Below are 13,480 nucleotides of genomic sequence, written 5' to 3'. Positions count from 1 at the left end.
GTCACATTAAAAACAAATTCTGTAAAAAAAAAAAAAAACAAAGCAAGAAAGGGCTTAAAAGCAAGTGATGAAATCTCATTGCCATATTGTCGCTCGGTTTCATCATTTTTTTCTGTTTTTAGTCTTAAAGTAGACTCAAAACTCTTGTCAACCCAGGTGGATGTGTTCTGTTGTCATTTTGGAAACAGGAGGAAACATTTTCATTCATTGATTTTATTTGTTTGATTGTTGTTTTTTTTTTAAAACATGCAGAATATCATATTCTCCAACAGACACAACACAACAAGATCTTTGTGCAAGTCGCTGTCCAGGACGGGTTGTTGTGGTTTTTGTCAGCTGATGTTCGCCAGTAAAAGCAGAACTTGAAGCTTTGTTGTGTGAAGTTGTTCTTCTTATGTTTGGGAGACATATTTGTGAATGTTGCAGTTGAGAGAGTCCAAGTAAACCACATGGAAAAAATAATTTAGGATTTAGAATAAGAATATAAAAACATGAGACCAACTGACTGTGTGATCCAAAAATTGTCCCTTAAACTAAGCCTTTGTTTCAATCCCTTATCATTCTTTGTCTAATCTCAGTGGTTTTTCAGATGAAACGGAAACACAAACATACTTTAAGGCCGTTTCATTCTGCGATTTTGGGCTTTCTGAGAAGAAAGTTGATCTCACCGTGAGACTCGTCCACCGACAACCGATGTGGAGCTTCGGAGACCAAAGACAGTTTGAGGCAAAACTATGACAGAGTCAGAAATTTAGGACAAAATTCTCACAATGTGACTGCTGCTACGACCCGCGTCTCAAAACCAACAAATCAGAATACGACATGAAATGATAACATTTAACATTTAAGTGTTTTTTTAAGTTTAGGGGGAAAACACACTCGTTCCCCTTAATATTCCTATTAAACACACAAACCAAAACGATGGAGGTGAAATGAAGAAGTTTCTGTGATTTTGCTGCATTTTCAAACATCAGAGCTGCAGATAGATGATGAGCTGATCATGTGTCTCTGCTTTCATTTACTTTTGTCTGTTTCCATTGTTCTGATTCACCACACGTACGTCTCACAATCTGACAGCCTCAAACTGATAATGTGCAGTCTGACACAGATTTTCTGACACTCTAAAGACACTCAAAGAAGACATTTACATCCTGATTTAGTTTGTGAGTTTAATTCAGGGTTCTCTTTAGTTCGTGGGACTAATTGTTGAGCCGCTGAACTTTATGCTTCCAACCCTGCCCGCATTATTTCTTGTCCCGCCTACTTTTTTACCTTAAATTTCGCCAGGCCAGATCCTGTGTGACGGCAGCTTTAATCAGTATGACATTTGGCACCAGCTGTGGCAGCTCTTTGTTGCACCTCAGCAGGTGTAAAAATCTCCCAGATGAGCCCTCAGTCCATCTGGATCAGCGCTGGGAAAGTGGAGACACACCTGCGGTCTCTGGGCTGTAATTTTAACAGAAAAGCAGCAGGAGCATCCATGTGGTCTCACTGTTTTAAATCCCTGAAATGCAGACGCTCCCCTCTGCCCATTTATGTACAAATATTTGGTGCATTGAAAACCTGCGGACATTAAACCAACAACTTCAAAATTGCCTAAAACTTTTTTTAAGTGTCCCAGAACAACTATAGCATCACTACATCCCACTTCAATGAATTTCTCCCCCCCGACCATTCTCAATAAACACCTCCTTAAGTTTCCTACAAAGCTCCAACCTCCCTAATTAGAGGTGTAATAAAAGAAGAAATAAAAAATCTCTCTATCTCAGCCTTAACTAAAGCAGCTCTACTCTCCACCGTTTCCCCAAGCACTGAAATAGGTCCCACGATGAAGGATACGCTGACCCTTCATCACAAGCATCAATCAGCCTCGTTATCTCCACCAGTGTGTGCCTCCTGAAGGAAAAAGTAATATCTAACTGCTTGTATTGGAAAAACCTGCTGCTAAAGTGTTTTTCTGCTTGTCAGTCCCGACACGGATACTCCCAACACTGACCTCTGCGCCCAAAGATACAAGAATATTTTCCATGTGATTAAAGTACTAAAAAGCAGAGAGTCTCACTCTTAACCCCTCCGCAAAAAGCAGAAAAAAGGAAACAGAGAGGTGATGATGATATATATATATATATATATATATATATATATATATATATATATATATATATATATATATATATATATATATATATATATGAATGTATGTCCCCAAACACAGTAACAGTACAGGCTATAAGCTAATGTTGAAAGTATATTCTAGCAGCTTGTACAACTGATGTACCGTATTGTTTCTCTCTAACAGAACATGATGCAATATCTGAGGTGAGATAGTAATAAGAGTTTTTTTAAATGAGCTCTTTTCAAAGCACTCAGACCACTGTCCTACACTTTTTTCCAGTCCAGAGAATAAAGTTTCCAGTTTCATACAAGCTATAGGTCTTATTTTTGTAGTTTTGGCCATTATTCTAGATTATGGAGATATCCTGGATGCTCATGCTGCTGCTGCTGCCACCCTTAAACCCCTGGACGCTATCTAGCACAGTGCCATTCGATTCATTACAGCAGACAGCTGTCACACTCAGCACTGTGAGTTACAGGGAAAGGTCGGAGGGTCGTCACTGATATCTGGAAGGCACCAGCACACCTGTGTCTTCATTTATAAGGTCTTGCTATCGAAGTTGCCGAGTTATTTAACATCTTTAGTTGAGCTCAGAGCTGATAACAATGACACCAGATCACAGAGCAGGTTGGCTTTAAAAGTTCCTCAAACAAACTCTGAACTGCAAAACAGCCTGAAGTTACAGACACTGGTTCCTCAGAGGGACTTTAAAGTTTTACTAGCTGCTATTCGTTAGTCTTATTGTGATCCTGTGTATATGTAACCTGTTCTCAGGTCTCTCTTGCAAAAGAGATCTTAATCTCAATGAGATTTCCTGAATAAATAAAGCTTAATAAGAATAATAAGAATTCTTATTGGCTGCTTGTGTTTCTTGCTCTATTGGACTACAGTGGACCAATGTTGCTGTGTTCCCAGATTGAAGAAATTATTTTATTGGGTACAATGCTATCAGTCGGCAAGGACTACAAAAATAATACTCAAGCTGTAGTAAACTGGATTTTTCCTTTAATAGTGTCCATTGACACCACTCAAATAAGACCATTTCATTATGCATATTTGCATTTATAAGAATGCAGGACTTTGTCTTGTCAGTGTACTCACGCTGAACTGATACATGGATTTCTGATATTTCGTAGACTGAATGATTTATAGATGTATCAGAAAAATAATTGACATTAACAAAAAATATATTTGTGATGTCACCACCTTCACTGCCTGTAGTTCAGATAGAGCCAGAGAGACTCTCCTCCACTACATCCTGCCCACACTGCCCTGCTGTCTTGCACAGAAGAAGGCCCGGCTGTCTACATTATTCCTCTGAGTCGGAAACACTCAGCACCCATCTCTCCATATATCTACTTGCTCTTACCTGCTCTCCAAACTACCACGACCCATTTAATGCGGCTCCTCACATGTAACACAAAAAGAGACAACTTGAGCTTGAGTCTTCCATGGTTAGCTTGTTGCTTCTTTAGTGTATTCATTGATATAGTTTGTTATCCCTTTTCAGTGTGTTGTATGTATGTAAATTAGGATGCGTGGTCTACTGTATGAGGTTGTTCCTGCTGCCAGAATGCCACCCATCTCACTTCCTGGTTGCCACCATGAGGCACCGAGTCCAGCTCGGATTCAATTTGGATCTACAAGTTAAATATTCTCGGCCAAGTTAATCGTCAGGGTGGCGGTGATTTGATATGAGCAGCATAACTCTGTCTATTGACCTGTCTATACTTGATAAGGGTTAGGTCTCTGTATAGACTCGATTTCAGTGCTAAAATAAAGCACTAGCTTAACTACTTGGGGACTGGGCCAGGTTTAGTTAAATATTCAAGTACACACACACACATTCAGATTCATGTGTGTTTAGAGACATTAGAAGCAGGAGTGTTGCTTATGTGCTTTGGGTTTTGGTGTTTAGGTAAGAGCGGGGCAGGTTAGTTCAGGTTTTCATTTCTTTTGTTAGAAGACAGGTTTTAGTCTCCGTTCCTCTTGTGGTTATATTTATTTATTTGATTTAAGGAGCACCCTCAGGCCCTTAGTCCTTTGTGGTTTGCCTGTTTTTTTTCTGTTTGGTTGCAGTGATCATAATTGTGCAATCATTGTAACAAATAACGTCATTTTACCAAAGCCATTGGGTTTTATGTTGCTTCTCCTTCCCCTAGAGAGCTGAGAGCAGTTTAATATTATAAACATGGGGGTTATATGTAAATACATTTCATCTGTTTAGTTTAATCAATTGCAAATTGATTACATCATCTCCACTATCCACTTCATCTGATTTAACAGTCCTGTTTGTTCATGCTGTGTAATTTCAGATTCTGCCAATCCTCTCCACCAGTTGTCCTCCCTGCTCCCTCCCATCCCGATCACCTGATCCTTCACCTGTGTGCACACCTGCCTCTCCTGAACCCATTAGTCCCCACAGTATATATATATATATATACCTGCTCAGTGAATGCAGTCTCTGGTTTGTGTTTGCACCGTTACAGAGACAGGTGCTGCATAATACTGGAAATAACTAATCAAGTCTGCTGTGACAAGAGGTTGAAACCATCCGATGTGATTGTTGGTCACAGTAGACGCTAGAAAGGTTGAGATCCTGTGTTTTGGTCACTTTTTCGTCCACCTCCGGCAGTGTGCATATGACGTTACTGTATGTGGAAGTTACCAAATTTTACTGAGTGGCAAACATAAAATATTCATCATCAGTGAATATGCATTTACATGAGAGAGGGGGAAAAAAACTGTCGCAATCAACAAAAGCAGTACAAAAAATGACAATACAAACATTTTCACAGACTGCAGATGAACAAACAGAAATCAACACAACATCCTACATTGTGTAATGGTAAGAAACCAAACACAGATTTCTCAATGAAACAATCTATTTTGCCTTTCAGTGTTGGCGATGAATCCATGAACATGTGACGTCAATGCACACCGTCTATATTCAACATCAGGCTCCACGTTATCCCTGCCTGAATCAAACAGCCAAACTAACAAAACAGCAACCAGCCACACAGCCAGACCAAAGAAAGAGAAAATAAATAAAGAGGAACAGGAAGAGGTAAAAGGAAGAGACAGATTCATGCAATAAAGAGGAAAAGAGATGAGAAGAGAGAGGTTATGAAGATAAGAGGAGGAGAGGAAAACAAAAAGGAAGTAGATAAAAGACGAACTGATGAAGGGTGAGGTCAGACAAAGGGGAAGTAAAAAAAAAAAAAAAAAAAAAAAAGTGTGTAGATAAGGAAGTAGGGAATAAAGGAGGGCAGAAATAGGGAGGAGAGGGATCAAAATGTGTGAATAAGAGGTTCAGATGCTGTCAGCTCAGTTTGGTTGTTTAGTAACAGCAGAAGAAGAAAAACAGAACAAGACTGACATCTAGTGGAAGCAAAAGTAACAGCAGCTTCTAATCTTTTTTTTCTTTCTCTCTTCTGCAACATTACAGTGCAAATGGCTGCAGCTCCTGTTCCTACTCTGAATGAAATACACTGAAAAGCCATCAGCTGCTGCAGGCTGAGCTCTTGTTAAGTCTCTGTGTACAAAAAAATATCAGAATTCACCTTTCCTGCTTTTAGATATGACTGTTATCTCTGCATATGATTGGAGTTTTCGTCGTTGCCAGGAGATGGTAGTTATGTTTTGGGATCTTCAAATTATAAACTCTTTAAATGTATTAAAGTAGCTTTTGTTATCATTTTATTAAATACATATACTGTATCTCCAGACTTAAGAGTGCATACAGCGTTTTCTTACAAGCCTTTGGGGAGCAAGTGGCAAATTGAAAGGAAGTGCTGATCGTCTCTCATATCGCCGTCCATACATTTTTCTTATCGAGGCTGCTGAGGGTGGGCTGATTTAATGTGTTTTATGTTTAACTACCTCTTCTGCTAAGCTAAAGAGGATCTTTCTCCCTCCAGTTCGGATTTCTGTTCGAGGCCATTTTCCAAAATTATCATCACAATACCACAGCTGTGTCGTTTTTATAGGAAGGCATTGTGAGATGACTGGGTAAGACCGACAATGATCAGCCTTATCCAGATCCATTTTAAATGATATGAGTGGCAATTTTCTATATTTTTCTTATTGTCAACAAATCTCAAGTACATTGTGGTACAAAGACGTTGTGATATGTAGCACAACAAACTAGTGTAGCGCTGTAAACACAACCGCTTTCCTGTGCATGCTTTGTGGCATCGGGCTTAAGTTGGGGACACACATGACGACTGTTGAGATAATTCTGAATACGTGTGACGACTGACGGGAGAGAGTCAGAGCGGGTCTGTCTGGGTCAGTTGGTGTGGATAAAATCATAGTGTGTGATATGTAAAGACTGAAGTCTTCAGATCCAGTCATTCTCATAAAGATTCAGAAACATGTTTGATGTTTGCAACCAATGACGTCACTTGTGTTTTACCTGAGGGAGACGTACCAGCTAATAAACAAAAGAAGAAGAAAGGTTTGTGGTGTGAGAGCAGTGGACGATTAAGCTTTAAAGACTTTTAACTTTTTAAACTTTTAAAAGCTATTGAAGGCAGAACTAAAGGCTTAGTTCTGCCTGGAGATGTCAAATACAGGCCTTGTCTGCTGAAATAATGTCTAGCTGATTATAGGAATCAACCTGCAGTGAATCACTGACACTGTAAGAAGCTTCTACTCAGACTAGAGTAACTATATTGATTAGTGTGAAAAATGTCTCTAATATAACGTATAAAGGATTGTCAGGTAATTATGAAAAATCACTTCACATCCCCAAGTGATATTTGTCAGGTTAATATCTCCTGAGAACGTCCAGCCATTTGTCATAGACAAAGAGATCGTATAGTGATTTTTAAACCCTGTGAGAATCTTTTAAAGGTTTAATAATCTGGATTCCCTGAACAGCTGCTGTGCTGTCATTAAAAACTGGATGTCTTATTATTTCCTCTGTCTAAACACTGAAAAAACTGAAGTTTGGTTTAATGGCTTTTAACTGATTTCAGATGTTATGAACTCCTGTTTTGGGGCCTTAGGCAGCAGATTTAAAATATTCAGTTGTCTTGGAGCTATTTCCTTCCCAATCAACACGTTAAGTTTTATACTATCCTGCTTTTTGCAACTAAGAAATATCATCATTTCAAATATAGCTGAGTCTAACTTTGCCTAACTTTAAGGAAGTAGTAAATTTAAACTATAATCTTTGGTTCTTTTGGTTTTTATGCCTAAACCTAACCAGACCTTAACCACAGCGTTGTCACACCATTATTTCAGTGACATGTAACGGTTTTGGAAAGCACAGACACATGATGTTGTCCTGCCGATTACCGCCGATAGTGGCGCCAGATTAGAAAACACTCCTACGTGTCGCTCTGGAGTCACATGGTCAAACCACGCATCTCGTTGTTTAATTTTGGTGGACGTCTTGCTATAAACAACCTACATTCATATTTGCCTTACAAGGAAAATCAAACCAGAAGTTTGTTCTTTCATCTCTTATAATCAGTCTATTATGTTTAACCAAGTAGTTTTCTGTACCTAAACTAAACCAGACCTCAACCATAGAGGTGACAGATCAGAGAAGTCTCGGCGGTATGGGTTGGTTTGGAAGACACTGACAAATCATCTATTTTGTCATTTAAGGATTTGTTATATATTTCAGATCTTTCAATTTTCAGCATGAAGACTTTTACAATATCTTTATTGACAACAAACAACAAGCAAAACACAACAAAAATCGGGTAAATACAATAAATCACCTCTGAGGGAAGTGATGTAAACTGACATCACATCACACATTCAGCAGCTCATTTGGTTTCAAACAACTAATATCATATTTTGGGGTAAAACTCTCTTCCTTCACTGTGTGAATATCAACTATTTTTGAAATATTTCTAATTTTACATGACAAATTTTTAACTCTACTTTTTGGAGTTTACAACATGTATCTTGTGTTTGTGTAGTCATACTGTAAATGGATTTATAAAACTCTCCCCAAACCTTGTCACCCACAGTTTTCTTAGGGTTTATTTGGCTTTGAGTGTTAAAATGTTACGTCCTGTTTGTTTCTGCTCTTCAATAAAGCAGAAATGCCATAATAATATATTTAATTCAAAAATTACAAGATCAAAAATATATCGTCGTCAAGCTAAAAACATGTTTTTCTTCCTGAAAAGTCACATTTTGGGTTTTTTACTTTAATTTCAAAGATGCAAAAAGCATTTCTGACAATCTGCATGTGTCAAAACCACAGTCGCATAGTCCTGGAACTAGACAGTCAGATGTGTTGAAAATGACACATCTCTCTCTTTTTGAAGGGTGTATTTACTCAAGTCAAGTCAGCACGACATCATCTCCTACTCAGCAGCAGTTACTGGCTTCCTGTGTCTGTTTCTCCCCTCCCAGCCACAGAGGGGCGCTGTTGATCTTGGCGCTCTGGGCCCTGGCCTCCGTCGACTCGCGCTGCATCCCCCCTCCCTCGCTTTTCAGGCGATGATGGATCTCAGAGGCCATGGTGAGGAAAGCCCTCTCCACGTTATCAGAGCTCTTAGCACTTGTCTCCAGGAAGGGGATCTTAAGAGAAGAGGCCAGATCCTGGAAAGAGAGAGGGAGAGGGGTGGGAGAAAACGAACAAGGGATGAAAGAAGGAATCCATAAAGGAAGGGAAGTATAACAAATACCATTATTCAAAAATACCTCATTCAGTCACTCAAAATTATATTTAAGAGTAAAGTATCAGAGGTCAGGTGTACTCAATATCAAAAGTGAATAAGCACTCGAGAAAATTGATCCTCTCGAGAGTCTTAAATTATTTATAAGTTAACATGTAAGCAATTTAATATTGTAGCCGGTGTAACTGCTTTATATTCTGTTGGGTATTTTAAAACGACACCAGAGCATCAGAATTCATCAGCTCACATTATGTTTGGAATATAAATAAGTCCCGCCATCAGATAAATGTAGTGGAATGAGTACTGCGGGGGGAAAGTGAAAACATCTTTTTTTTTTTTTTTTCATCTAATGCCATCAACAGGTCAAACAAACAGCTCAGTTCATGACAGGAAGTATTAAGCTGTTGAGATCGATCCTGTCATATCAGATCAGTCTATAAAGACTAGGTATCCCCTCGCGGCCCGACTGGAGCGGAGGATAAATTAAAGGACACATATTCTGCACATTTCCAGGTTTATATTCTGGGGCTCTACTGGAATATCTTTGCATGATTTCCAGTTTAAAAACTCCTTATTTATCTTTATACTGGCCCTTAATGCAGTCCCTCAGTTCAGCCTCTGTCTGAAACAGGCTGTTTTTAGCTCCTGTCTCTTTAATCAGGAGGAGGAAGTAGAGGTAACTTTTGTAAATAAGACGTTCGGAGCAGGTAGAAGCCCTGACTTTTTCCACATGCATTCATCTCAAGTTTTAGAACTTTGATCATGTTTAACATCCGACATCAGAACAGTATCACAAAAAGTAGAATATGTCCCCTTTAAAAAAAAAAAAACAACAGTAATAATCAGACATGGCATATGAAACAGAATATCAACATGCTAATGTAAACATATGGACACTCTAATGCTAGCATTAAGCTACAAAGTACAGCTAATTTGAATAAGGCAGCTACATATATCTACAAGTGATGAGGATTTAGATCATTTTTGAAGCATCCAGTTTTGTTTTCTGGTGTTTGATGAGCATCACAGTGGCTGCAGACTTGTTTGAATAGTATTTGGAGGTAGTACAGTAAAGCAATGTATGTAGCCTGTTACCTGAGCAGTGGCTGCGTCCACCACTTTCTTGCTAACAAGGTCAGACTTGTTTCCCACCAGCAGCCTGGAGACGTTTTCGCAGGCGTAACGATCGATCTCGTCCAACCACTGCTTCACATTGTGAAAGGACTCCTGAAGAGCGAAGAACAAGAGAGAGCAAAGGAGGGGGAGGACAGAAGTTAATGTTCAAACCCTCTCCTATTATGATGTTGATGATGATGATGATGATGTGACAACAAAAAGAAAACAGACACTGACCTGCTCGGTGCAGTCGTAGACGATGATGATGCCGTGAGCTCCCCTGTAGTAGCTGGAGGTGATGGTTCGAAACCTCTCTTGACCCGCTGTGTCCCACTGGGAGACAACACACACACACACAGATAGATGCTGCTTTCTGCTTTGACAAACAACAAAATGCTTCCTTCCTAATAATAATCCTCTACCCACAATCCCACTGACTACATCTGATGTCTTACAATCTGTAGTTTCACCGTCTTGCCGTCCATGTCGATGGTCCTGATCTTGAAGTCGACTCCAATGGTAGAGATGTAGCTCTCAGTGTACGTGTCATCCTGCGGGCGTGTGTGTGTGATAGATGATCAACAACAAAAATAAGAAGCAAATGTAGTGTGTGTGTGTGTGTGTCTCTAGTGTGTGTGTGTGTGTGTGGTGTGTGGGTGTGTGTGTGTTGGGGGGGTGGGTGTGTGTGTGTGTGTGGTTTTGGCAGGCCTACCGCAAAGCGCAGCAACAGACATGACTTTCCAACTCCAGAGTCTCCGATCAGAAGAAGTTTGAACAGGTAGTCACTAGAGGACACACATATACATACAAACTAAATGTTAAATGTCATTTCAAATCCTTAGAAAACCAGACAGAATGATTGATAACGGCAAAAAAAGAAAACCTGTAATTGTCTTCATACTCACGTCCAACTTCTGCTACTCTTTTGATATATGTTAAAGGTTAAAGCAGCTATATTTGATTTGAGCTGTCAGTGTGTAATGTGTTGGTCGTTGCTCGTAGTGATGAACCTACAGATAATTATCAGCGACTCTGCAGCTCCTCTCGGCTTTACAGCAAGTTCTAGCTCAATGTTCAGCTGTCCAGCTGCAACTTTACTGTTTTGGTTCACTCTCAGCGCTCTCATAGTGTCGTTTTCAGCTGCAGCAGTCAGCTGTTTTCAGAGTTAAAGCGCTAAAAAGCCACCGTACACTACCTGCTCAGCACCAAACAGCAAACAGACACAGTTAGCTGTAGACTAGCCGGTGAACACAGTGGATCATTTAGCAGCTAAAGAGCCAAATATTTCCCTCAGGAGCTGGTAAAGAGCAGAAACAGAGCTAAAAGAGGGTGAATATTGGACTTAGATTCACCAGGTGGACAGAAACATGACTATAAATGAATGATCGTATTGCTCCTTAACTGTTGGATGCGGAAATAATCAACTGTTTGCTATCAATTTCAAGATATCAACTTAAAAGCTGATATGTCAGTGTTGTGTTCACTGTTTTTTTTTTTTTTTTCCATTGCCCCCAAGTGGCCAAAAAAATCAGTTAACACAGGTTTAAGGTTAGGATGAGGTTAAGAAGTTCAACTTTCTAACAAAGTGACTCCATGTGCTTTTAGCATTTTGTGAAACAAGTCTTGCTCAAAAGCTGTTATATAAGTTTGCTTGATGTAATTATATAGTGTTGAAATTAACAAGTTTTTACTGAAAAGATCCTCAAATGAACGTCCGACAGTAGCAGAAAAGAACAGAGTTTTATTTAGTATGGCAAGTAGTTCTAAAGACTACAATACCCATCAGCCTCAGCAGCCTGGTACTCCAAATTACCTAACATTGTCTTGAAAATGAATTGGATTGTAATTTTCTAGGGCGCCCAGAATAACTCTTCCTGCTTTGCAACAACAACTACAAAGACAATGAGAGATAGATGATTTGTTTTATACTATGTTTAAGTATAGATATAGCAAAATATCTATATCCAACATAGGATAAAGCTGAAACAATAGTACCTATGTAGAGGGTATATATATCCCACAGCGTTGTATATTCAGATACCTGCGATACATTAATCAATAACTTCAAAACAAAGATAATAACCAACAAAAACGAGGCTCCACGATGTTACAAGGACTTCAATTGTCTGTTAACTTTTCATGTCGGCTTTCATTGTTAAAGAGCAGATGTTCCAGCAGTATGCACTGTCTGTCTTGTTGGAACTGAATATTTACACACAGCAAATAGAAAGAAACAACACTTACTATTCAGGATTCATGATCGGCAAGGTCGCTCCAGGTGACACAACAAAATCAAAAATCCCTGAAACTGAATCCTGGACCTGAAAGAAGCCTGATTATCTCTGAGTCTGTGATGTTGTACGCTGTTTTGTTGTGCCTTTCTGTTTGTGTGTGTGTGTATGTGTGTGTATCTGTCCTTTTTTGGAGGGCAAATAGCAGAATAAGCCGGAGCTACCGACCTCGCGAGCTGACTGATGAGCTGACTGGTTCAGATGCATCATTTATTAATAAAGACTCGGCTCAGGTTACACCGGGGACAGCACCTGGAACCAAGACACACTTGCACACACACACAGACACACACACACACTGCATTACTGAATATAATCTCTAAACAAAACTTAACCTTCAGCTCATTTCTTTACATTCTGGTGATATATTTGTGTGTCTGTACTTGCAGTGGGTTTTTATGAGTTGCACCACACTGTGTTTCTTGCTCTTCACTGACATCACCTCACAATGTCATGTCACTGGACCCACTGCCTCTCTGAAACTCCCAACAACAGGAAACAGTTCTACTGAAACCACCCGAGAAGCTATAAATAAGACAACAAACGCAGATCAGCTGATTCACATGAGTCTTTGATCACAGAGCAACCTGGTGGAAAAGCAGTCTAACCATTTAATCACAATATGTCTGGCCAGGTACCTTTTAAAGCAGACCTATTCTGAATATTCCCAGGTCTATGTTTATATTCTTGGGCTCTACTGGAATATCCTCGCATGATTTACAGTTAAAAACCCTTTATGCAGCCTCTCAGTTCAGCCTCTGCCTGAAAGTAGCCTGTAATAAAATGTAAAATGCATTTGTTAAAGTAGTTGTTGAGCTGTAAATATGTACCATTGTAGCCACTAGAAAAAAAGACAGATGTTGCTGCTACTGGTGGGGGGCCTGGTGCAGAGCTGCCCACTAATTAAGAGAATAGAGGGTGGTACCTCCTCAGAAATCAGTCCCCAAAGTGCTCGGGAGCAATATGTACAAGGTATTGTCTACTGCTTTTCCTCCACAGGTATCAGGCTCTCAATGGTAATAACTAACAGTGGGCCTACATTTTTCAGTGAGTGGGGACATAATATATCTGCTGGATCTCCCCTCACTCAAGATGCTGAAAGCATACCCGACCCATGTGTGAGTATGTAACATCTGCAGTGTTCATCTATCTGCAGGGAGATGGCGCCAGCACATCTAGGGCCCTTGATGATGAGGCGGAGGAGGAGGCAATATCTGCAGACACAGAAATGCCAGAGGTAAGGTGTGAAATGTTACGGATGTATCTGCATTCTACAAATTATGTATAACCATACACCTTGCCTCAGGACG

At 39.7% G+C, this 13,480-nt stretch overlaps 1 protein-coding gene across 1 annotated transcript; it reads right to left on the bottom strand.

Annotated features, from left to right (window-relative positions):
- Positions 1–7,758: 7,758 nt before the first annotated feature.
- LOC121899020 (ras-related protein Rab-1B-like) lies at positions 7,759–12,609 on the bottom strand. The gene is made up of 7 exons (XM_042414565.1): positions 12,554–12,609; positions 12,339–12,362; positions 10,592–10,664; positions 10,335–10,430; positions 10,117–10,212; positions 9,859–9,990; positions 7,759–8,686 (listed from the first exon to the last, which is right to left on the bottom strand). The coding sequence occupies exons 1-7, from the start codon at positions 12,607–12,609 to the stop codon at positions 8,453–8,455; spliced, it is 711 nt and encodes a 236-aa protein (XP_042270499.1). The 3' UTR covers positions 7,759–8,452.
- Positions 12,610–13,480: the final 871 nt, after the last annotated feature.

This window comes from Thunnus maccoyii, chromosome 6, assembly GCF_910596095.1.
Source record: "Thunnus maccoyii chromosome 6, fThuMac1.1, whole genome shotgun sequence".
In the NCBI taxonomy this organism is placed as follows: domain Eukaryota; kingdom Metazoa; phylum Chordata; class Actinopteri; order Scombriformes; family Scombridae; genus Thunnus; species Thunnus maccoyii.
The sequence above is the reverse complement of the archived record's forward strand: the minus strand, read 5'-3'. Positions and strand labels throughout refer to the sequence as shown.